The sequence below is a fragment of the Amia ocellicauda genome, chromosome 10, assembly GCF_036373705.1.
Source record: "Amia ocellicauda isolate fAmiCal2 chromosome 10, fAmiCal2.hap1, whole genome shotgun sequence".
In the NCBI taxonomy this organism is placed as follows: domain Eukaryota; kingdom Metazoa; phylum Chordata; class Actinopteri; order Amiiformes; family Amiidae; genus Amia; species Amia ocellicauda.
The window spans coordinates 18350019-18374167 of record NC_089859.1 but is presented as its reverse complement, the minus strand read 5'-3'; the positions used below and the strand labels follow the sequence as shown (position 1 = coordinate 18374167).

The 24149-nt window shown below is 45.8% G+C and overlaps 2 protein-coding genes across 3 annotated transcripts; one reads left to right on the top strand and one right to left on the bottom strand.

The window, feature by feature from the left end:
* Positions 1-2584: 2584 nt before the first annotated feature.
* On the bottom strand, positions 2585-5589 carry cetn2 (centrin, EF-hand protein, 2). Its single transcript, XM_066715367.1, has 5 exons — positions 5480-5589; positions 4484-4642; positions 4253-4381; positions 3848-3985; positions 2585-3434 (listed from the first exon to the last, which is right to left on the bottom strand). Exons 1-5 carry the CDS (start codon positions 5480-5482, stop codon positions 3345-3347), a joined length of 519 nt encoding a protein of 172 aa, XP_066571464.1. The 5' UTR covers positions 5483-5589; the 3' UTR covers positions 2585-3344.
* Positions 5590-5714: 125 nt separating this feature from the next.
* On the top strand, positions 5715-21146 carry nsdhl (NAD(P) dependent 3-beta-hydroxysteroid dehydrogenase NSDHL). 2 transcript variants are annotated; one of them, XM_066715365.1, is made up of 8 exons: positions 5715-5980; positions 8840-8961; positions 9263-9424; positions 9551-9697; positions 10658-10786; positions 10919-11061; positions 11162-11264; positions 20007-21146. In XM_066715365.1, exons 2-8 carry the CDS (start codon positions 8941-8943, stop codon positions 20349-20351), a joined length of 1050 nt encoding a protein of 349 aa, XP_066571462.1. In that variant the 5' UTR covers positions 5715-5980; positions 8840-8940; the 3' UTR covers positions 20352-21146. The 2 variants fall into 2 exon arrangements, with proteins under 2 accessions (XP_066571462.1, XP_066571463.1); XM_066715366.1 differs by having other exon boundaries at positions 5762-5980; positions 8888-8961.
* Positions 21147-24149: the final 3003 nt, after the last annotated feature.

Genomic DNA, 24149 nt, shown 5'->3' with positions numbered 1-24149 from the left:
GTATGCAGACCAGACAGGAGAGAAAGATAACAGGGTCCGCATGTGCTGTAGCACATCAACACTGTGACCTCATTCACAAACGCACAGGGTAAGACGTGCTGTTCTTTACACCTACAGCAACGTCAAACCTTGTTCATCATTTAAAATCTCACAAAGGCAAATGGGGGGCTATGTATAAAAAGGTCTGTAATTCCAACACGGATCATGGTACATGGATCTAAATACCTAAAAAAGGTTAAGTCTTATGAATTCAACTAAGCAATTTTGTTAAATTCAAGGCAATAAACATATACAAATTAATAAAATAAATAAAATATATTTATACTTTATTAGTACGACTTGAAGACCTGGAAGCCTCAATGTAGGACTTGGGACTTGACTCAAGTATTTTCTATCATTACTTAAGATTTGACCCGAGACTCAAGGGTTGAGACTTGACTCTGATTGCAAAACAATGACTTGGACCCATGTCTGTCCGTCCCCCAGGGCCACAGTGCTTGGATTTCAGTGCTTTTCTAGTGTTTAATCTGGACCTCAATAACTCAATAAAAAAATTTTAATTAATTTATTAAGTAGCTTGAAAATCTGTTGGTGTTTGCACAGTAACAGATCTGAAGAGATGGTTTTAGGACACAATAGAGGATTGGGATTGTGGCAGGCTTGCATGTGGGTTTCTGTATTGAGTTTTCCACTGGCAAAGATCTCGAGAGAATTACCCTACCATCTTCCGATTTATGGTATGCATTTTTCCAAGTAGGAGTATGAGAGTTGGGATGGAAATAACACATATTTCAATCCATCCATCCATTTTCTAAACCGCTTGTCCTGGTGAGGGTCACGGTGGAAGCATACTAAGTAGGGTGGGCCAGACCTCCCTTTCCCCAGCATCAGCTTCCAGCTCCTCCTGGGGGAATCCCATGCATTCCCAGTCCAGCCAGGAAATATAATCCATCCAGCATGCCTGGTAAAGCTGCTAAGATAGCCTCCCAGGGGGACATCCTTACCAGATGCCCAAACCACCTCAACTGGCTCCTCTTGAACCACAGAAGTAGCAACTCTACTCTGAGGCTCTCCCAGATTATTGAGCTCCTCACCCTATCCTGAAGGGTGAGTCCAGCAATGAGGCGAAATCTCATTTCCGACGCTTGTACCCGCGATCTCATCCTTTCAGTCATTACCCACTATTCATGACCATAGGATGGGGATGTAGATTGACAATAACAAAATAATGAATAATACTTAAACAAAGGAATTTGATTGGGCATGCTTCGTTCTGTCTCTGTCCTCTTCTCTGTGCGTGTGTACATGGCTGCACAGACTCGGTGGACAGAGATGAGGGCCCACACAGGGATGGGCTATGTTACTAGGTGCTCCTTTGCAAATATTGACAACTGATTCATTGCTGCAAATTTCCGTGTTGATGACGTTAGAAAGAAAGAAAATAAAAAACATTTTAAAAAGCATCAACAGCTGCAAAGTCAACCTATGTCCATTGCGCTGCGAGACTACCATGGTTACAGAGGGGGCATCCATTGTTGGAGTGTGATGCGTCTCTGTGACACCAGAGGAATGGGCAGAGAGCGGTGAGGGAGTGTGGTGTTGACACTGCCCCGCTCTCACTGCTACTGAGCACTTGGGCACCAGGCCTGGCACACAGCACAGACTGCAGTGACCACTTGTACTCCTGTACACCACGTGCAGCTCAGGGCATTTCAATGTGGGTGAGTATTTAAAAATCACAGACCTTGCCTGTGTTGAGTAACCAAGCTAACTTTTCTCAGTCTCCTCCATTATGGTGCTGGTTATGTGTGTAAAATCTGCCCTCAGCTAATGGGGGCTGAGCTGCAGTGCCACTTTGATAAAGGACCGTTACTGCTTATGTGTTGCCCCCAGGAACAGGCCCACAGTGTGGCCACAGGGAAATCGTGGTGTCTGTGTGCATGCACGCGCGTATCTGTGTGTGTGCACATGTCGTTGTCTCTGTGTGTGTGTGTGTGCATGTGCACATGTCTGTGTCTCTGTGTGTATGTGCATGTGGGTGTGTATTGCAGGCTATAGGGTGGTGCAATGCATCTGTCCTGGAGAGCCCTGACCTGCTGAACAGCCAGTTGTTCTACAGGCTGATGCTGGGCTCCTGTTGCTTGAGCTACACTGTGAACATGCTGCTGAGCATGCTGCTTTTCATTTTGTCTCAGCTGTCTTGTCCAATGCTGCTGGGACTCTGTGGTTAAGACAGCAGGAGGCAGGGTCAGTGTGTACATGTAAACAGCAGCTGTATCCAAACGGGAAGGAAGAGGAAGGGAAACCATTAACAGGAAGGCCTGATTGAAATCATGCCCACTACGAACACAACATTCCTAATGGTGACCTCCTTGCCCAGCACACCTGCCTGGAGAAAAAACAATGAGGACACTCAGACACATCCCCCTGCCCCCCTGCATTATCAGGTGTCCTTATTACACCAGTGTTGCTGGAGCCTAGACTGCTTTCACAGCTCTCCCTTTATTCAGCTGATACCAGGCCCAGACCACTCTTGGATTCATTAGTTAAGACCCTGTGACCCAATTTCCCCCTCAGACGAATATTTCGTTTTTTTGGTTTATTTGCATTTTTTTATTATTTGTTTAAATACAAGATCGAGATACAATCACACAGCTGTACAAAAAACATTTCAGAACACACAGCAAGGTAGATAAAGAAGTGATGGAAAGAGAGAGAGAGAGAGATACAGAGAGAAGTCCAGATACAAATAGAAAACACTGACCACATGATCACATCAGGTACTGGGCTCGGCTGGCGGGGGGGGACAAGGTGAGTGGGGGGGGGGGGTGGTCCCTGACGGCTGGACCCCCTCAGTGGTTCTCATTGCCAGGCTTGGCTTCTTTTCTGACTTCTCAAAAGTCATCCGGAGAATAATAAACAGTAATGAAAAGAATAACAACACTTACAATCATTTTAACTGTAGGCCAGAGCTTCACATGCTTAGCCCCACATTATAGGTCCGGGAGCAGGATATGTGGGGAAAGACAGTAAAGGCAGAACTAAAGCCAGCTCTTTGGCACGGTTTGGTTAGACTAGAAACTGGGAACCACAGAGTATTTTTTTTTGCTCCACCAAGACCATTTTCTTAAAAATAAATAATAATATTAGTGCTGTAGAGCGATAAGTCTGACAGTCAGCCTGGCGCCTGGTGTGAATGGATTCTTTACTCATTAAGCACTGGACACTGGCTGGGAGAGAAGGAGATGGGGAGGGGGAATGGGGGCTCTGTACACAGTTTGAGGTGTGGAATGGTTCAGTCAGGGAGTGGTCCTATATTGCCCCCCCTCACTCCCCTCCGGCCCTCAGTATAGGCTTGTCTTCTTCATGATGCGCAGGAACTCCTGCTCGCTGACCTCCCCGTCCCCATCGCGGTCCGCCTCCTCGATCATCTCCTGCAGTGGATAAGACACAGGGACAGCCCTGTCATACACTATATTATTATAATAATAATAATATTAATTTATCCACGGTATATAATGAGCTCCACCAATATACAATACAACAAATGACCGCACATACAAGCAGGACGCACTGTGGCACTCAGCAGGCGCAGGACAAGGAGCCAGCAAGTTGGAGCAGTGTGTGTAGGAGAGTGGGTAGGAGTCCCAGCGTGTGTGTTTAGAGTCCATGTGGAAGCACTGCTGAGGGGCAGGGTGGTGTGTATTGGGGTCCCAGTGTACACAGTGCTGAGTGCAGATTATGTTGGTGTCCCAGTGTGTGCAGTGCTGAGGGAAGTGTGCGTTGGGTCCCAGTGTGCGCTGTGCTGAGGGCACTGTGTAAGCGGTGTGTCGGCCGTGTGTCGCACCTGCAGCTCCTCATCGGTTAAGTTCTCTCCCAGCTCCTTAGCCACGCGCTTCAGGTTGCGGAAGGAGATCTTTCCTGTCTCGTCATCATCGAACAACCGGAAAGCCTTCAGGATCTCCTCCTTAGAGTCCTTCTCTGCCTGGGACATGGCAGAGCACAGCCTCACACAGAGACCCCAACACACACACACACACACACAAACATACAGCACAGCCTCACACATGAAGCACACAGCTGTAACATCGACAATGGTATTTCCAGCCTGCAGGTGAGCAGGTAGAGACAGACAGACAGACAGACAGATACACAGACAGACAACCACACCACTCCAACACTAACAGGCAAGCCAAACTCGTAACATGTCTAGTTCAAAGCCCCCCATCCCCCCTGTGCTGCAGTGTGTTACCATCTTCTGCGTCATGATGGCCAGGAAGTCGCTGAAGTTGATCTTGCCTGTTCCATCCTTATCGATCTCCGTGGTCATCCTCTTGATCTCTTCCTTTTTCGGCTCAAAGCCCAACGCCCTCATTGCCACCTGCAGAGACAACACAGCACAGAGTGACACAGTAGAGGAAACAGTACAGCAGTGTGACACTACAGCGTACAGCACAGCATGACACTGGGGTTGGGTCAATACCTTGAGCTCCTTGACGTCGATGTGTCCGGCACCATCAGTGTCAAACAGCTCGAAGGCCTCGCGGATCTCCTGCCGCAGCTCCTCCGTCAACTCGGGCTTCGGGCCCGGCCTCTTCCTCGCAGCCGTCGCTCCCAGAGACGGCTTCTTATAGCTGGAAGCCTGGGGAAGGTGTTTGGGGGGGGAAGTGTGCATGGAGGACAGATTTTTCATTTGAGGGAGTTTAGAGAAGAGTGTTGGGGGGGGGTGCTTGTGAGTGATTTGTTTGGAGTGAGGTCAGGGAGGAAGCAGGGTTAGGAATAAGGGGAAGGGGAAGAGTCAGGGATAGACTACAACAGAGCACAAGACATTGCTGATACAGCACTGCTGAACTCCTGTGAAGTGCAAATTCCTGCTCTGATCACTGATCAATACCACACCGGCCGATTGACTCGAGTGATTTATTTACATTTAAGTTATTTATCATCTATTTATTTCTCCAGACTATTCAATTACTGATAAACAATAACCTCAAAATAAATTAACTGCGCATGCAGGAATTAGTACTTGTATTCATGCAATACAATAGGGAGCTGAACACGTCTCGTTGATTGCACCTTGCTTGTTTTATACTATAGACTGGTGTATGCAGGTTGTACTGGCCTACGATGTGCAGATCGGCCACGACAACCTGTGACAGCGCAGCCATTCGCTACTGGACACACAGGGGTGCACAGGCGCGTTATAATAATAATCGTGCAAAACACACGGGGCGCATAAACAACGCATACAGAAAAAAAGACATCCAGAGCCTTACAGATTCATAATAATACTCTTTGAAATCAATTGTCCCCTATGCTACAACGTCTTCCGCATGGGGAGCCTGCTGTAGCATATTCAGCAAGCTTTACCAAGGCATCTTGCGCGTGTGGGAGGGGGCGTATGAACACTGCATCTGGAGGACACTTCATTACATTTTTTTTAAGCATCAAATCTTGCTGCAGCAGAAATAACACTCACCATGACTACTACACAGCGCAGAGCGAATGACAAGCAGCCCGGGAGTGACAGCGACAACCCCGGCCTCGGACACCTCAGTGCGAGCGCTCAGCCCAGCTCGGCTTTCTGCGAGGAAGGGGCGGGACTGCGGCACTGCGATTGGCCGGGCCATTCACCTGCCTCGCCCATTCCTCTGTCCTGATTGGAACAATGTCTAAATAAACACGTTGGACAAACGACTCTTCACAGTCAGGATTGGTCAGCGCAATTCAGCCGTCACTTTGGCTCTTCCCCTCTCGAAACTACAAGGCTTTATAATTGGTTGTTGGTTCACCACCAGTCTTTCCCGTACAAGCCTATGCAGGCGTTTCTTTGGAGATCCCCGTGCTATTGGCTCAACCGCTGTGGGCTCACGACTGTGCAATAGCGGCTCCTCCAATGGCAGGCGGAGTGGCTCATCTGATTGTGGCTCTATGTTCCAGCGGGTGACAACCGACTCATTCATTTGCAACAGCTCTGACGGTGAGTATAGATAATAATGATGATATACAAAACGTATAGTTATTATTACTTGTACGTGTCTTAGGTGCTCATTTTCAATTCTCGCTTGTAGCTGAGCTCTGTATTTTAAAATGGTAAAATTAGTTTTGCTGTTTACTGTCAGTGTAGAATTAAGTTTTCAGTTTATTGTACTGAATGTATAGTAGTGATTCAAGTCTTGGTATATACGCTTATTACGTAAGCTTTTTATATTATTTATTTCGTAGCACATGCCCTTACCCAGAGGCGAATATGTGTGTGTATATATACACCGATCAGCCATAACATTATGACCACTGACAGGTGAAGTGAATAACACTGATAATCTCGTTATCATGGCACCTGTCAGTGGGTGGGATATATTAGACAGCAAGTGAACATTTTGTCCTCAAAGTTGATGTGTTAGAAGCAGGAAAAATGGGCAAGTGTAAGGATCTGAGCGACTTTGACAAGGGCCAAATTGTGATGTCTAGACGACTGGGTCAGAGCATCTCCAAAACTGCAGCTCTTGTGGGGTGTTCCCGGTCTGCAGTGGTCAGTACCTATCAAAAGTGGTCCAAGGAAGGAAAAGTGGTGAACCGGCGACAGGGTCATGGGCGGCCAAGGCTCATTGATGCACGTGGGGAGCGAAGGCTGGCCCGTGTCGTCCGATCCAACAGACGAGCTACTGTAGCTCAAATTGCTGAAAAAGTTAATGCTGGTTCTGATAGAAAGGTGTCAGAACACACAGTGCATCGAAGTTTGTTGCGTATGGGGCTGCGTAGCCGCAGACCAGTCAGGGTGCCCATGCTGACCCCTGCCCACTGCCGAAAGCACCTACAATGGGCATGTGAGCATCAGAACTGGACCACGGAGCAATGGAAGAAGGTGGCCTAGTCTGATGAATCATTTTTTCTTTTACATATTTTACATTATGGGAAGAAGGCAAGCTGGCAGAGGCAGTGTGATGCTTTGGGCAATGTTCTGCTGGGAAACCTTTGGTCCTGCCATTCATGTGGATGTTACTTTGACACGTACCATCTACCTAAGCATTGTTGCAGACCATGTACACCCTTTCATTGAAATGGTATTCCCTGATGGCATTGGCCTCTTTCTTGGTGCCAGATACCACAGCACACCTTCAGAGGTCTAATGGAGTTCATGCCTCAACGGGTCAGGGCTGTTTTGGCGGCAAAAGGGGGACCTACACAATATTAGGCAGGTGGTCATAATGTTATGGCTGATCCGTGTATTTATATATATATATATATATATATATATATATATATATAAATACATAAATACATAAATACATTACACTCACAGCTGAAGTAGTAGGTTAGGTTAGGAGTAGTATGCATCAGTGTTATAATATACACTCACCTAAAGGATTATTAGGAACACCTGTTCAATTTCTCATTAATGCAATTATCTAACCAACCAATCACATGGCAGTTGCTTCAATGCATTTAGGGGTGTGGTCCTGGTCAAGACAATCTCCTGAACTCCAAACTGAATGTCTGAATGGGAAAGAAAGGTGATTTAAGCAATTTTGAGCGTGGCATGGTTGTTGGTGCCAGACGGGCCGGTCTGAGTATTTCACAATCTGCTCAGTTACTGGGATTTTCACGCACAACCAATTCTAGGGTTTACAAAGAATGGTGTGAAAAGGGAAAAACATCCAGTATGCGGCAGTCCTGTGGGCGAAAATGCCCTGTTGATGCTAGAGGTCAGAGGAGAATGGGCCGACTGATTCAAGCTGATAGAAGAGCAACTTTGACTGAAATAACCACTCGTTACAACCGAGGTATGCAGCAAAGCATTTGTGAAACCACAACACGTACAACATTGAGGCGGATGGGCTACAACAGCAGAAGACCCCACCGGGTACCACTCATCTCCACTACAAATAGGAAAAAGAGGCTACAATTTGCACAAGCTCACCAAAATTGGACAGTTGAAGACTGGAAAAATGTTGCCTGGTCTGATGAGTCTCGATTTCTGTTGAGACATTCAGATGGTAGAGTCAGAATTTGGGATAAACAGAATGAGAACATGGATCCATCATGCCTGTGCAGGCTGGTGGTGGTGGTGTAATGGTGTGGGGAATGTTTTCTTGGCACACTTTAGGCCCCTTAGTGCCAATTGGGCATCGTTTAAATGCCACGGCCTACCTGAGCATTGTTTCTGACCATGTCCATCCCTTTATGACCACCATGTACCCATCCTCTGATGGCTACTTCCAGCAGGAAAATGCACCATGTCACAAAGGTCGAATCATTTCAAATTGGTTTCTTGAACATGACAATGAGTTCACTGTACTAAACTGGCCCCCACAGTCACCAGATCTCAACCCAATAGAGCATCTTTGGGATGTGGTGGAACGGGAGCTTCGTGCCCTGGATGTGCATCCCACAAATCTCCATCAACTGCAAGATGCTATCCAATCAATATGGGCCAACATTTCTAAAGAATGCTTTCAGCGCCTTGTTGAATCAATGCCACGTAGAATTAAGGCAGTTCTGAAGGCGAAAGGGGGTCAAACACAGTATTAGTATGGTGTTCCTAATAATCCTTTAGGTGAGTGTATAACCAGTAGTATAATAATAGCACAGGTAGGTTAGTGTCTCTGGTATACTTGTTATTATAAATATAGGTCCATCAGTGATACTATAGTATGTTCATTAAACCCCCCACCCGCCTTTGATACAGGAATATAGTTACTATCAAAATTCCTTTAAGTATTCCAACTGATAATGACATTTCAATAATTATTCTTGTGGAATCTCTCTGTCTCTCTTCCCCTGCTCCCTTCCGTCCTGTAAAATCATTATATTGTTTCTTCATGTTGTTTTGAATCAGGTGTCAGTGTGTCTCTCCAGTCCTGATTGGGTTACTTCATTGTTACAGCAGCATCCAGCTCCTCTCTCTCTCTCTCTCTCTCCTTCCAACTGAGCTTAGCCATGACGACACGCAACAGACCGGTGAGTTAAAAACATTTTTGAATTTATATTGATAAATGATGCAACCCAGAGTACCCCCTCACAGCCATGCTGGCGCCTCTCTCATTGTGTGCATGCAACTCTTTCAGTGTGTGTGTGTTTGTGTGTGGGTGACTCTGTCAGTGTTTGTGTGTGCGGATGACTCTGTCAGTGTGTGTGTGTGTGTGCGCGCAAGCGGGCGACTCTGTCAGTGCGTGTGTGTGCGGGCGACTGTCGGTATGTGCATGTTTCTCTGTACATGTGCATCTGTGTGTCACTTCCCTGTGACCCTGTCTGTCCACAGATCAGCCGGCACTGTGCGGTGATTGGGGGCTCTGGTTTCCTGGGGCGCCACTTGGTGGAGCGGCTGCTGCAGCGCGGGTACAAAGTCAGCGTCTTTGATCTGCGCCAGGCGTACCAGCTGCCCGGGGTCACCTTCCACCTGGGCGACCTCTGTGACAAGAAGGTGAGGCTGGGCATGGAGCATAGACATAGTGTTGATCAACAATTGCAGTGCCATATGATGTTGTGCACAGCCTGTTGTTTTGGGTCCATGTTGCCATGTTGTTTAGTCTGCTGTCCTGTCTCCCAGGCTCTGCTGCCAGCCCTGGAGGGCGTCAGTGTGGTGTTCCACTGCGCCTCGCCCCCCCCCGCCTGTGACGACCGTGCTCTCTTCCATCGCGTCAACGTGAAAGGCACCAGCACCATGCTGGACGCCTGCAGGGAGGCAGGGGTGCAGGTAGGGGGTGCCAGAGAGCCACATACTCATAGCACCTTACTACACTGAGATGTCAGAAATGTCCACCGATCAGCCATAACATTATGACCACCTGCCTAATATTGTGTAGGTCCCCCAAAACAGCCCTGACCCATCGAGGCATGGACTCCACTAGACCTCTGAAGGTGTACTGTGGTATCTGGCACCAAGACATTAGCAGCAGATCCTTTAAGTCCTGTAAGTTGTGAGGTGGGGCCTCCATGGATCGGACTTGTTTGTCCAGCACATCCCACAGTTGCTCGATTGGATTGAGATCTGGGGAATTTGGAGGGCAAGTCAACACCTTGAACTCGTGATTCATCAGACCAGGCCACCTTCTTCCATTGCTCTGTGGTCCAGTTCTGATGCTCACGTGCCCATTGTAGGCGCTTTCGGCAGTGCATGGGCACCCTGACTGGTCTGCGGCTGTGCAGCCCCATACGCAACAAACTGCGATGAACTGTGTGTTCTGACACCTTTCTATCAGAACCAGCATTAACTTTTTCAGCAATTTGAGCTACAGTAGCTCGTCTGTTGGATCGGACCACACGGGCCAGCCTTCGCTCCCCACGTGCATCAATGAGCCTTGGCCGCCCATGACCCTGTCACCGGTTCACCGCTTTTCCTTCCTTGGAGCACTTTTGATAGGTACTGACCACTGCAGACCGGGAACACCCCACAAGAGCTGCAGTTTCGGAGATGCTCTAACCCAGTCGTCTAGCCATCACAATTTGGCCCTTGTCAAAGTCGCTTAGATCCTTACGCTTGCCCATTTTTCCTGCTTCTAACAAATCAACTTTGAGGACAAAATGTTCACTTGCTGCCTAATATATCCCACCCTCTGACAGGTGCCCAGTGGTCATAATGTTATGGCTGATCAGTGTATGTGCAAGAGTATGTCTGTGGGAGGTTGTCCTTGTTCACTGCTTGCTCTATATTTAGAGACTGGTCCTGACCAGCAGTGCCAGCGTGGTTTTCCAGGGCAGTGACATCAGGAACGGCAGCGAGGACCTGCCCTACGCCCGCCGGCCCCTGGACAGCTATACTCACACCAAGATCCTGCAAGAGAAGGTATGGCACACACAAGCACATACACACACAGTCACACTCATACACACACTCATAAGCACTACATACATATTACACACTCTCATTTGCTCTCTGTCCCTGTCTCTCTCTATCGCTCTCTTTCTGTTCTCTCAGTTGGTTCTGGAGGCCAATGACCCGGGTCAGGGGCTACGGACCGTGGCGATACGGCCTCACGGGATCTTCGGCCCACGGGACCCCCAGCTGGTCCCCATCCTGGTGGACTCAGCCCGGAGAGGGAAGATGAAATTCATCATCGGGTCAGTACCCTACATGATTGGCCTGACAGTCTGCTACATTGATACTGACTGATGCACAGTGACTGATAGAAGTGACTGACTCTCCTCCCCTTTCTGTCAGTGATGGGACAAACCTGGTTGACTTCACCTTTGTGGAGAACGTGGTTCATGGACACATCCTTGCTGCTGAACGCCTGGACACTAACTCCTCACTGTGTGGCCAGGTGAGACAGGGTTCTAAACTAACATTTTCCACTAGTGGCACTGGTGCTACTAACACTTTCAGTTGGTGGCACCAGCACGAGTTGGTCACACAAATTTTTTGCCGACGATAATGAACGAACTGGTTGTCCCCCGTTATGTACCTGCATTCCATATAGAACCAGGATAATGACTAGCCATCTTTAACATTGATTCGGATAGATATACTCAGACTTAAGGTTAAATAAAGTGTAAATTTATTTGTTGCAGAAGTCAGTCTGGCATGTGATGTTATGAAACATGGCAACGTTGTGTGTTAGCTGGGTTCTCGCAGCTCAGAGAATGACTGTAATTACACATCTCAATTCGTTTATTTGACAGAAAAGGTATTTTCCATACAAGTAATATATATTTGTTTCAATATGTTGAATAATAAAAAGTTGCTCCACTTAGTTCTTTAACTGTCCGCTTTAAAACTTGATGTTTCAGAAAATGGCAACATAAGAGAATCATGAGAGAATGTATTATACTATTATTAGACTGGATGGTTATATTTGAAGAATATACTACTTGAGGCCCAGGAGAAATTTGTACCAAAACATTGCAAATTGAGGACCAAAACTAATGCAAATAGCCTTTTTCAATACAATAACGGCAAGAGGTCATTAAAGGAAGAAGTGAAACGGGTAAAAGCTAAAAATTGAAGAATCTTAGAAAACAAACAAATGTATCAAATGTTCTAAATTAGTATTTTACATAGGTGTTTACAAAGGAGAAAACGAATAACATGCCACAGGTTAACAACCAGTCCAGTCAAACACTAAAAGAGATCAGGATAAATGAGGAGGATGTACTGAAGGGACTAGCAGAATTAAAAACAAACAAATCACCTGGGCCAGATGGTATATTTCCAACAGTACTTAAATAAATGAGGGACGTTATTTATAGACCATTAACTAAAATATTCCAAATAACACTTAGAACAGGGGATGCACCAACTGACTGGAAGACAGCAAATATCATACCAATCCACAAGAAAGGGGACAACACTGAGCCAGGAAATTATAGACCAATCAGTCTCACCTGCATCACTTGTATAATGTTGGAAAAAAACATTAGACAGAAAATAGATGAGCATCTTAATGAAAACCATATTCTTGGAGATAGTCAACATGGGTTTAGACGAGGCAGATCATGTCTTACCAATTTACTAGAATTTTTGAACATGCAACTGCAGCTGTAGATCATGTGAAAGCATAAGATATGATATACTTAGATTCTCAAAAAGCTTTTGATAAGGTTCCACACCAAAGACTGATCCTCAAATTGGAATCTGCAGGCATTCAGGGTAATGTAAGTAGATGGATTATGAACTGGCTGATGTATAGGAAACAGAGGGTGTCGATCAGAGGAGTTGCTTCTAACTGGAGTGAGGTTGTTAGTGGAGTTCCACAGGGATCAGTACTAGGGCCTTTCCTTTTTCTAATCTATATTAATGATCTGGACTCTGGGATAAATAGCAAACTTGTCAAATGTGCAGATGATACTAAAATAGGTGGCTCAGCAGATACAATCTCGGCTTCACAGGTTATTCAAATGAACTTAGGTAATATTCAGTTGTGGGCTGACACCTGGCAGATGAAATTCAATGTGGACAAGTGCAAGGTATTACATGCGGTTAACAAAAATGTCCACTATAATTACACTATGGGAGGAATCGAACTAGATGAAGTAACCTAAGAAAAAGAACTAGGAGTTTATTTGGACTCCTCACTTTCTCCATCCAAACAATGTGGGGAAGCAATAAAGAAGGCAAACGAAATGCTAGGGTATATTGTCAAAAGTGTAGAATTGAGAACAAGGGCAGTAATGTTAAGACTGTACAATGCAATAGTTAGAGCTCATCTGGATACTGTGTACAGTTCTGGGCTCCACACTTCAAGAAAGATATCACTGCTCTAGAGTCCGTTCAGAGGAGAGCAACCAGACTTATTCCAGGTCTGAAGGGAATGTCCTACTGAGACACTGAGGGAACTGAACCTTTTCACCCTGGAACAGAGGAGACTACGTGGGGACTTGATTCAAGTCTTCAAAATCATGAAGGGCATTGACCACATCAAACCAGAGGAGGATCAGCAGGGCCACACGGACCCGGGGACACAAATGGAAATTGGGTTTCAAGGCTTTCAAGACGGAACACAGGAGACACTTCTTCACACAGAGAGTTGTTACAATCTGAAACAAACTCCCCAGCGATGTGGTTGAAGCCGACAATTTGGGAATATTCAGAAATAGACTGGATAGGATCCTTGGACCACTTAGTTAGTAATGGACACCAAAACGAGCATGATGGGTCTTATGGCCTCCTCTCATTTGTAAACTTATGTTCTTATTTGAAGAAGACATGCGAGTTCATGTGCCAGAGTTACTGCAGCTATAAAAGCATCTTCAAAGAGTTTTTTTCAGAGACAGGTGCTATGGAAATGTGTTGATGCTACAGCTGTGAACAACCTGACAATTTTTTTTAGTTTATATAGCAGAAGCAGGTTATTAAGCACAGCCTTCTATGAAAAAGCCAGTTTTTAACTGTGTTGAGAGTGTGTCACCGCATGAGGTGGTATACCATTTACTGGCACAGCCCTATTCAGTCTATCATCCAAAAATGAATGTGACCAGCTAAACCAATACAAAATTGGTATCACACTACCAGAATAAAGGGTGGCAAATGCAAGTGATTTGGTCGCAGTTTAGTACCCTGCGAGACACTGCACACTGAGTGCACTGACACTGGACAATCAGTGTTTTGTGTTTGCACAGCGTGGGTCAGTGTTTTGTGTGTGCGTGCTCTGTCTTAACCCAACATTGTCCCAATGACGTTGGCCTGATGTCATCGTGCCCACGTTGCCCCGATGTTCAAAACGACGTCGGTCTAACGTTGGTCCATCCATGTTTTGACCTGTAAATGTTAATCCCCAAAATGTTCCTTCGCTGTCCTCGTCCTGTACCCCTCATTGTTTTCAAAACCCGTTCTTGATCTTGTAGAAATATATTGCAGAAGAGCAGAACTACAATCACACTTTGTCAATGCTTCATTTTCTCTCTCCCTGGTGAGGCACGAATGCGGGAAACTTGAGAAAGTATTTCAAAAATTTGTATGATCCAATAGACTCAGTTATTTAAGAAGGTGACGTATTATACATTGTAGCAGGTTGGGCGGCCGGTCACAAGAAAGGGCAGTATATAGGCGGGATCTGGTCTTGAAACACACAGTAGGGAGGCAGGCAGAGGGTACAAAACATGCTCTCTGTTTTATTTCTTCCCTCAATGGCAGTGTCAGTGTCAAAACAAGCAAAACAAAACCTAGCTCTGTTCAAGCGCTAACTAAACTTAAACAATCCCTAACTACAAACAAACATTACTAACAATAATAACAGTAAATGCCCTGGTCTGCAGAGCCGAACACCGGGCAGACAGAAGTACAACAGGGGTAAGGCAGGTTCCTAATCAACGTCTGTAATCAATGTTCGTTACCTGTGGGAGGTTGTCTGACAGTCCGGGGTTCAGGAGGGAGAATGGTCCAGGTCCAGGAAAAGGGTCGCAAGCCAGTGAATCTATCAACTGTGACCTTCACTACTCCTTCTTCTTCTTGCCCTGGTCTGTTTCCTGGTTCCTTTTATAGGGGAAGTGGTGGGCAGGGCTATGGCCATCAGGAGCCCTGCTGGCTTCTGGGGTTTGGAGTCTTGGAGGAGATGTTTTGTAGTCTCCTCCACTGAAAGACCCGCCCTGACCCCAGCCTTGCCTCTCACACTGCTACAACATGTTCAACAGAACAAAGCCTAATTAGATAACGCATTTAATATTAAATAAGTAAATGTGCATTAGCCACTTGGAGAATTACGTATCCCCAGATCAAGACACAACAGTAAGATCGTATAGTTCATGAAATGACAAATGTCTGATCGCTTCTCAATGACTGAGTTCCTGAACTGAACCACAGGAATCCTCTGGACACATCTTGGCTCAATTGTAAACAGAAAAACAAAAAATAACTGTAAACTACAAGGTATTCAATAAATACAAGCCATTTTAATTCTTATACAGTGAGGGGAAAAAGTATTTGATCCCCTGCTGATTTTATAAGTTTGCCCACTGACAAAGAAATGATCAGTCTATAAGTTTAATGGTAGGTGTATTTTAACAGTGAGAGACAGAATAACAACAAAAAAATCCAGAAAAACACAAAAAAGTTATAAATTGATTTACATGTTAATGAGTGAAATAAGTATTTGATCCCCTATCAATCAGCAAGATTTCTGGCTCCCAGGTGTCATTCTCATGCTCCTAATCTCAGCTCGTTACCTTTATAAAAGACACCTGTCCACAGAAGCAATCAATCAGTCAGATTCCAAACTCTCCACCATGGCCAAGACCAAAGAGCTGTCCAAGGATGTCAGGGACAAGATTGTAGACCTACACAAGGCTGGAATGGGCTACAAGACCATCGCCAAGCAGCTTGGTGAGAAGGTGACAACAGTTGGTGCGATTATTCGCAAATGGAAGAAACACAAAATAACTGTCAGTCTCCCTCGGTCTGGGGCTCCATGCAAGGTCTCACCTCGTGGAGTTTCAATGATCATGAAAACGGTGAGGAATCGGCCCAGAACTACACGGGAGGATCTTGGTAACAATTGGTAACACACTACGCCATGAAGGACTGAAATCCTGCAGCGCCCGCAAGGTCCTGCTGCTCAAGAAAGCACATGTACAGGCGCGTCTGAAATTTGCCAATGAACATCTGAATGATTCAGAGGAGAACTGGGTGAAAGTGTTGTGGTCAGATGAGACCAAAATCAAGCTCTTTGGCATCAACTCAACTCGCCGTGTTTGGAGGAGGAGGAATGACCCCAAGAACACCATCCCCACCGTCAAACATGGAGGTGGAAACATTATGCTTTGGGGGTGTTTTTCTGCTAAGGGGACAGGACAACTGCACCGCATCAAAGGGACGATGGACGGGGCCATGTACCGTCAAATCTTGGGTGAGAACCTCCTTCCCTCAGCCAGGGCATTGAAAATGGGTCGTGGATGGGTATTCCAGCATGACAATGACCCAAAACACACAGCCAAGGCAACAAAGGAGTGGCTCAAGAAGAAGCACATTAAGGTCCTGGAGTGGCCTAGCCATAGAAAATCTGTGGAGGGAGCTGAAGGTTCGAGTTGCCAAATGTCAGCCTTGAAACCTTAATGACTTGGAGAGGATCTGCAAAGAGGAGTGGGACAAAATCCCTCCTGAGATGTGTGCAAACCTGGTGGCCAACTACAAGAAATGTCTGACCTCTGTGATTGCTAACAAGGGTTTTGCCACCAAGTACCAAGTCGAAGAGGTCAAATACTTATTTCCCTCATTAACATGCAAATCAATTTATAACTTTTTTGAAATGCGTTTTTCTGGATTTTGTTGTTGTTATTCTGTCTCTCACTGTTAAAATACACCTACCATTAAAATTATAGACTGATCATTTCTTTGTCAGTGGGCAAACGTACAAAATCAGCAGGGGATCAAATACTTTTTCCCCTCACTGTAACTGTAATCTTCTCAGTATTCAGCACTTTTTAAATATGAGTTATAAGTTCCTTTCTGTCCTTTAGCCATTAAGTTACATTCGTGGCTAATTCAGTGTCTTCTTAGGAATACAAACAAAAAAACTCTTTTCTGTGGCATCGTCACACACTATAATGTGAAGAAAATGTGAACACTTCTGTTTTTCACTTCTGACAAATTAGTTACAAATTTAAATACATTTGCTACATAATGACTTAACCCACTGGCTATATATTGTCATTTAAATTAACTTTAAACCATTCTGCAATACAGAAAATTAATAGCCTATCAGATGATATTTTAAAACTGATATTTTGAAAACAACCACAGTCATACATACAACCTGTTACTTCAGACAATTAAATATTCTACTTTTCATTACATTTAAACAGTACATTTAAACATTTTAATATTAGTCGTGAAGTGAACTTACATTCCAGCGCACTCTTTGGTCTGACGTCATCTGAGGACACGCCTTTTCGCAGTATAGTCTCGAGGAAGAGTGCTCAAGCGCTTTCAAATTATGAAGCTGGGAACATTTTTGACAGTATCAAACATAGTTATAATTATTATTATTCATACATATAATATTTTAAAGTTGTATAGGTTCATTTAGTAAAACAAGTCGCATCTGTCGGCATTTAGTCGGACATGAACCATCTCGCCGACCATAACTGCTGCCCGACCATGCCAACCATATGCCGACATCGGCTATACGTCAACCCCCCGACCATACTGCTGTCCGACCATGCCAACCATATGCTATACGCCGACGTCGGCTACCCCCCCCCAACCGTGAATGTTGTCTAAGCATGCCAACCATATGCCGACGTCGGGCCAACATCCTTTGATATCTGGGTCGGTATGAGACTGTATAAGGTGCTTGCGGTGCACAGGTTAACTTAAATGGATGGGTTTCAATAATTAATTTACAAATTATTTTTAAAAACCTCACAGCTCGAAAATTAGTATTGGTTGGTCAGAGCGTTGAATGATCTTGCCCGATTATATGCTAGTAGAACTACGCCGAACTGCACCAAGCTGCGTCATATTTTGATGAGTAGAGAAACTTTCAGTTGTTGAGCGTGAGTAAAGTGTGTGAAATTGCTTATAGATGGTCTATTGTGATAAACTATTGAATGTTTCAAAATGCCTGGATGATGTAAATTTTAATTTGACATGGCAAGGGATATAAAGGTTGGCTGCAAGAGGATAAAAAAAACAAAACAGAAGGCATGGTGTCAGTTTTTCCAGAAAAGCATCGATATAGAAATATGGGTGAGTCGGCACTCAAAAGATGAGACATTAATAATTGAATTGATAATTTTGGTACACCATCCCCTGTCAAATTTAGAGACTTTGTTTCCAGTGATCAGGTTGATGTGCTTTTACATGATTGCATGGCTAGTAATGAATCACAATTAATTAATAAACTGTGCCAAAGTTTTACGCAGGTGTGAAAAAATGCTGTAAAGTAAGAATGTTTTCAAATAGACATGTTACTAGATTATATTTATCAATTAACTAAATGCAAAGTGAGTGAACAGAAAAATAATCTACATCAAATCAATATTTGGTGTGATCACCCTTTGCCTTCAAAACCGCATCAATTCTTCTGGGTACACTTGCACACAGTTTTTGAAGGAACTCGGCAGGTAGGTTGGCCCAAACATCTTGGAGAACTAACCACAGTTCTTCTGTGGATTTAGGCACCTTAATTTGTTTCTCTCTCTTTGTGTAATCCCAGACATACTTGATGATGTTGAGATCAGGGCTCTGTGGGGGCCATAGCATCACTTCCAGGACTCTTCTTCTTTACACTGAAAATTTTTCTTAATGACTTTCGCTGTATGTTTGGGGTGGTTGTCGTGCTGCAGAAAAAAATTGGGGCCAATCAGATGCCTGGGAGAGATCTTGCTGATGCAGTGTAACTACCTTGTGTCTTGTTGCTGTGCTCAGTCTTGCCATGGTGTATGACTTTTGCCAGTAAACTGTCTTCAGCAGCCTCACCTTGTTAGCTGAGTTTGGCAGTTCCTCACCCAGTTTTATTCCTCCTACACAGCTGTTTGTGTTTCAGTTAATGTTTGTGTTTCAACCTATATATTGAATTGATGATCATTAGCACCTGTCTGGTATAATTGTTTAATCATACACCTGACTATATGCCTACAAAATCCCTGACTTTGTGCAAGTGTACCTAGAACAATTGATGCTGTTTTGAAGGCAAAGGTTGGCCATACCAAATATGGATTTGATGTAGATTTTTCTTCTGTTCACTCACTTTGCATTTAGTTAATTGATAAATATAATCTATTAATGTGTCTATTTTTGAAAGAATTCTTACTTTACAGCATTTTTTCACACCTGCCTAAAACTTTGGCACAGTACTGTATATACATCATGTATTGTTTTGAGCTATATCGGGTAAAAGATGTTGAAACAAAAATTTAGTATTTTCCCTGGTTAACAGATTATTCACCTCACAGCGATGGGTTTTATTTTACCAAGAAACACAGCTTAAAAACTTGCTCTAGATAGAAGTCACCTTCTTTACCACCACCTGTCAAGAAGAAGGAAAACTGGATATCGCTAAAGTTTGTCAGCTTGTGTTTATAACTATAAACGATTAACATAGATTAATTTAGCATAACTATTTAAATGTATTAATGCATTATGTACTTCACCTTGGGTAGATTGTAATAATACATACCAATCATTTTAAAATGTAGATAGTTAATTAATAACTTGTTATACCTGTCAGCTACAGTTCCTTTGTTCACCACCAGAGGTCATCCTCCCCTGAATACTATCCCTACAATCATCCAATTAACATTCCTACATACCATGTGTACTTGTCCTAATAACCCTCTGCACTCATTGGTTCTACCTCTCCCCACCAGCTCCATTGACTCCACTCTGCCCTGCACTTAAACCCCTATTTGTGCTTCAGTCACTGCTAAGTCTTGTCTCTTTCATTGTAGCATTTCTAAGCACTACGTCTGGCTGTTGACTTCCTTGTGTTCTTGACTGCCTGCCTTTGCTTTTTGATCACCCCTTTGGATTGCCCGTTTGTGTTATCCAATGACCCCTGGACTACAAACCCTGCAATCAGTCTGAGGCATGAAACAGGCCTAGCTGATATCCCCTCCCCCCTTCCCTGCAGGCATACCACATCACCAACGATGAGCCGGTGCTATTCTGGGAGTTCCTGTCGCAGGTGCTGCACGGGCTGGGATACGAGGTGCCCCGATATCGGCTGCCCTACAGTCTGGTGTACGGGCTGGCGCTGCTGCTCTGGCTGCTTACCCTGCTCCTGCGCCCCCTGCTTGACCTGCGACCCACCTTCACCCCCATGCGTGTGGCGCTGGCGGGCACTCACCACTACTACAGCTGTGCCCGTGCCAAGAGGGACCTGGGATACAAACCCCTGGTCAGCCTGGAGGAGGGCATCGCCAGGACCGTGCAAAGCTACCCAGAGCTGCACAAGGAAGCTGCTGCACACCACTGACACCCTGGAGAGAGTGTGTGAGAGTGTGTGCATGTGAGATTGTATACTCTGAACAGATGTTTAGCAGGACTTTGTATCAAGAAAAAGAGAACGCACCCCTTGGGATTTTTAATATTATAATCAATCTTCTCTTGAATTGTTTCAGCTTTCTAACATCATATATACTTTGATCTGTCTGTCTGTGTAAAGCAAGGCATTGGGGGCATTTTGCCAGAGCAGCGGCTATACTGTATAGGAAGGTGGAAGAACCAAATTACTGGAATCTGCTGACTGTTTGTGATCCAGCTGCAATAAAAAAATTGCTTAAAACATAAAAGAGAGAGTTACTTACAATGATGATTGGAATCTGAGATGTAGTGCTGCTTCTTTTGTATTGTGGTCTGAAAGGGTGGTGGGGTGGTGCCGGGCAGTTGCAGGTGTCCAGTCTGTGAGCTCTCTGAACAAGAATTCCTGCAGTGAAGGGCTGGTTTTCAGAGCCAAATTTTCCTGTGTTGTCAGAGGTCTGAGGTGTTGGAATTTGATGTCTGTACCCAAGCAATAGAAGTTCTGGAGGTGTTGACGGTGTATTTTACTAGCGTGCAGAATTATGATACTCCAGCTGTCTGTCTCTCAAGAGGGCTGTATCCAAATTGGCAGGGCCTGTCTGTCCGCATTTCTCACTGTCCACCTGCACAGTCCAGTCCTCTCTCACCTTCTGTCTGTCTGTGTTGTCTCTTAATCTGCAGCTTCAAAACAGTAATAAAGGAAAGGTCCAATTATTTTCATTTTAAATGCTGATAGTGACTCTGAGAACCAATCTCACCACCCCACCATCCTCTTCACCCCCCTTCTCACCATCCCTGGGCTTTATTGTACTTGACTGATGAAAATCAGATGGTTAAAAAAACATGAACATAAAATATTTGCATATTTTACATTTTTATTTGTATTTAATTATTAGTAGTAATCAGAAGCGGTTACATTGTAGGCTGTTATTATTTTGCATTGTTGCGAGCTATTGATCAGTGTATCTGTGTGTGTCTGGCACTGTCTTTGTCTGTACTCAGATATTAAGTGGCCATTAATTGTGCTATTAGCAGTCCTGCCTGGGAGGGAGGGCCATCCTGACAGCCTTGTGTCATTCAATGCAACGCAGGTGTGTACTGTCTACAGGTGGAGTATTTAACAGCCCCCTGGACCTCTGCGCCAGCAGTCAGCACCAGCAGCCTTCAGTGCCCCCCTTCCGAAGGGCCAGAATTGTAAAGGGCAGGGACTCTAACTGTGGGACTCCCGCCAGGAGACGAGACACAGCAACAACAGGCAGCCATGACGATCTCTCCGATTCCAGTCCTGATCTCTCCTTCCTCTCTGCGTGTATCTGCACACTGTTGCCTCCCTAATCCCTCTAACCTCATCTCTCTGCCTTCCCCCTCCTCCTCCCCCACCTCTACTCCACTCTCTGGATTTCCTCGCTCTCACCAAGACATGGATCTCCCCTGAGAACTCAACCACCCCTGCTGCCCTATCCTCTCTGTTTCTCCTGTCCCACTCGCCCATGTCTTACCGTGCGGGGAGGAGGTGCAGGGCTCCTGCTGTCCCCTTCTCTCCTCTATCACAACTAACAGCTTTGATTTCCATTCAGTGGAACTCACCTCTCCCTCTCACCTATTCCTTCTAGTTCTCTACTGTCCTCCTGGTCCACTCGCTTCCTTCCAGGATGAACTCGACTTTCTTCTCTCCTCCCTCCCATCGCTGTCCTCACCTACCATCCTCCAACCTCCAAACTCTCTAACCCCTCCCACTCTGCCAGATTTCTTCCCCTCCTCCACTCTTTTAACTTCTCTCTCCCCCGACTCACAGGGCAGGCCGCCAACTAGACCTCATCTTCTCTAGAGGCTGCTCCCCTTTGACGCTCTCTGTGACACCCCTGGACATCTCAGACCACCACTCCTTCTACCTTTTTCTCCCCTCCCTCCACACCACACCACACCCACTCCCTCTGTCACCTTCCGCCATAATCTCCACTCCATCTCCCTCTCCACCCTTGCCTCCACTGCTTTCACTCTTTTACCTTCCATTGGTTGTTTTTCCAATCTGTCTGTTAACTGCTACCTCCTCTTTGTTCTACTCCCTCACCTCCTCCCTTGACTCTCTGTCCTCTCACGTCTCATCCTGTCCGTCCCTCCCCTCCTCAGCCTTGGATCTCTTCCGTTCTGTGCTCAACCCGATCCAGTCTGCACGCCGCTGAACAGAAGTGGAAGAGGTCCAAACTCCCAGCTGCCCTTGAACTCTACCGCTGTCTACTGTACACATTCTCCTCCTCACTCACCTCAGCCAAGAAGTCTTACTTTCAATCACTCTTTGAATCCTCTGTCAACAACCCCCACAAACTCTTCTCCTCCCTCCTCACCCCCCACCACGTCCTCCTCCCTCGTCTCTCACTGCAGATGATTTTGCCTCCTTCTCCTCCAAGATCACAGACATCTGCAAGCTTATCAACATTCCCGTCTCCTCTCCCATGCCGCCCAAGTCTTGCACTGATCAAGATTCCTTTTCTTCATTCTCACCTCTTCCAGACTTCCTCTCTTCTCCTAGGTCACAAACCCACAACGTATGCCCTGGACCCTCTCTCTACTCGCCTCCTCCAAGCGACTACCCCTGATCTACTCCCCTTCATCTCCTCGCTCCTCAACTCCTCACTCCTCTCTGGCTTTTTCCCCTCTGCATTTACACAAACTGCTGTCATCCCACTCCTCAAGAAACCTACCCTTGACCTCAGCTCTCAGAACTACCGCCATCTCCCTACTCCCCTTCCTCTCAAAGACCCTCGAGTGTGCTGTTCACCACCAGCTCTGTGCATTTCTTTCCCATCACTCACTCCTTTATCCTCTGCAATTCGGCTTCCGCACAGCTCACTCCACTGAGACTGCTCTCCTGGCAGTCACTGACTCCCTCAGCTGTGCTCGGACGCCTACCTCTCCTCAGTCCTCATCCTCCTTGTTCTCTCTGCAGCTTTTGACACCATCGATCACTCCATCCTCCTCTCCTGCCTTGCTGACCTTGGAATCTCAGGGACTGCTCTCACCTGGTTCTTCTCCTACCTCAATGAGCGGACCTACCAAGTGACATGGCGAGGCTCCTCATCCACCCCCCAGCCTCCCCTCCTATTCTCTCTCTACATTCGCTCCCTGGGCCCCCTCATCGCATCCCATGGTTTCTCTTACCATTTTTATGCAGATGATGCCTAGATCTTCCTGTCTTTCCCCTCCTGACCCTCTCATCCCCTCTCGCATCTCTTCCTGTTTGTCTGCTATCTCCACATGGATGCACTCACACCACCTCAATCTCAGCCTCTCCAAATCTGATCTCCTCCTTTTCCCCACTCTTCCTCACCTTCTGCTGACCTCTCCATCTCATTCCCCTTGGAAACTACGACACTCTCTCCCTCTTCTTCTGCTAAGAACCTAGGAGTCACCCTCGATCCTGGCCGACCTGCCTGCAACAACTACCCGTCCGTTCCAGCTCATCCAGAACTCTGCGGCTCGTCTGGTAGTCTCTCTCCCCCGATTCGCACACGCTACTCCACTGCTCCGCTCCCTCCACTGGCTCCCGATACGGGCAACCATTCAGTTCAAGACATTGAGCCTCACCTACCACTGTCTCGACCACACTGCACCAAGCTACCTTCAGTACCTCGTCTCTCCATACATCCCCTCCAGAATGCTGCGGTCTTCTGGTGCCAGAAGACTAACTCTGCCTCCTCTCCACTCCCCTCCCTCCAGAGCCGCTCCTTCTCATCCCTAGCCCCAAGTGGTGGAA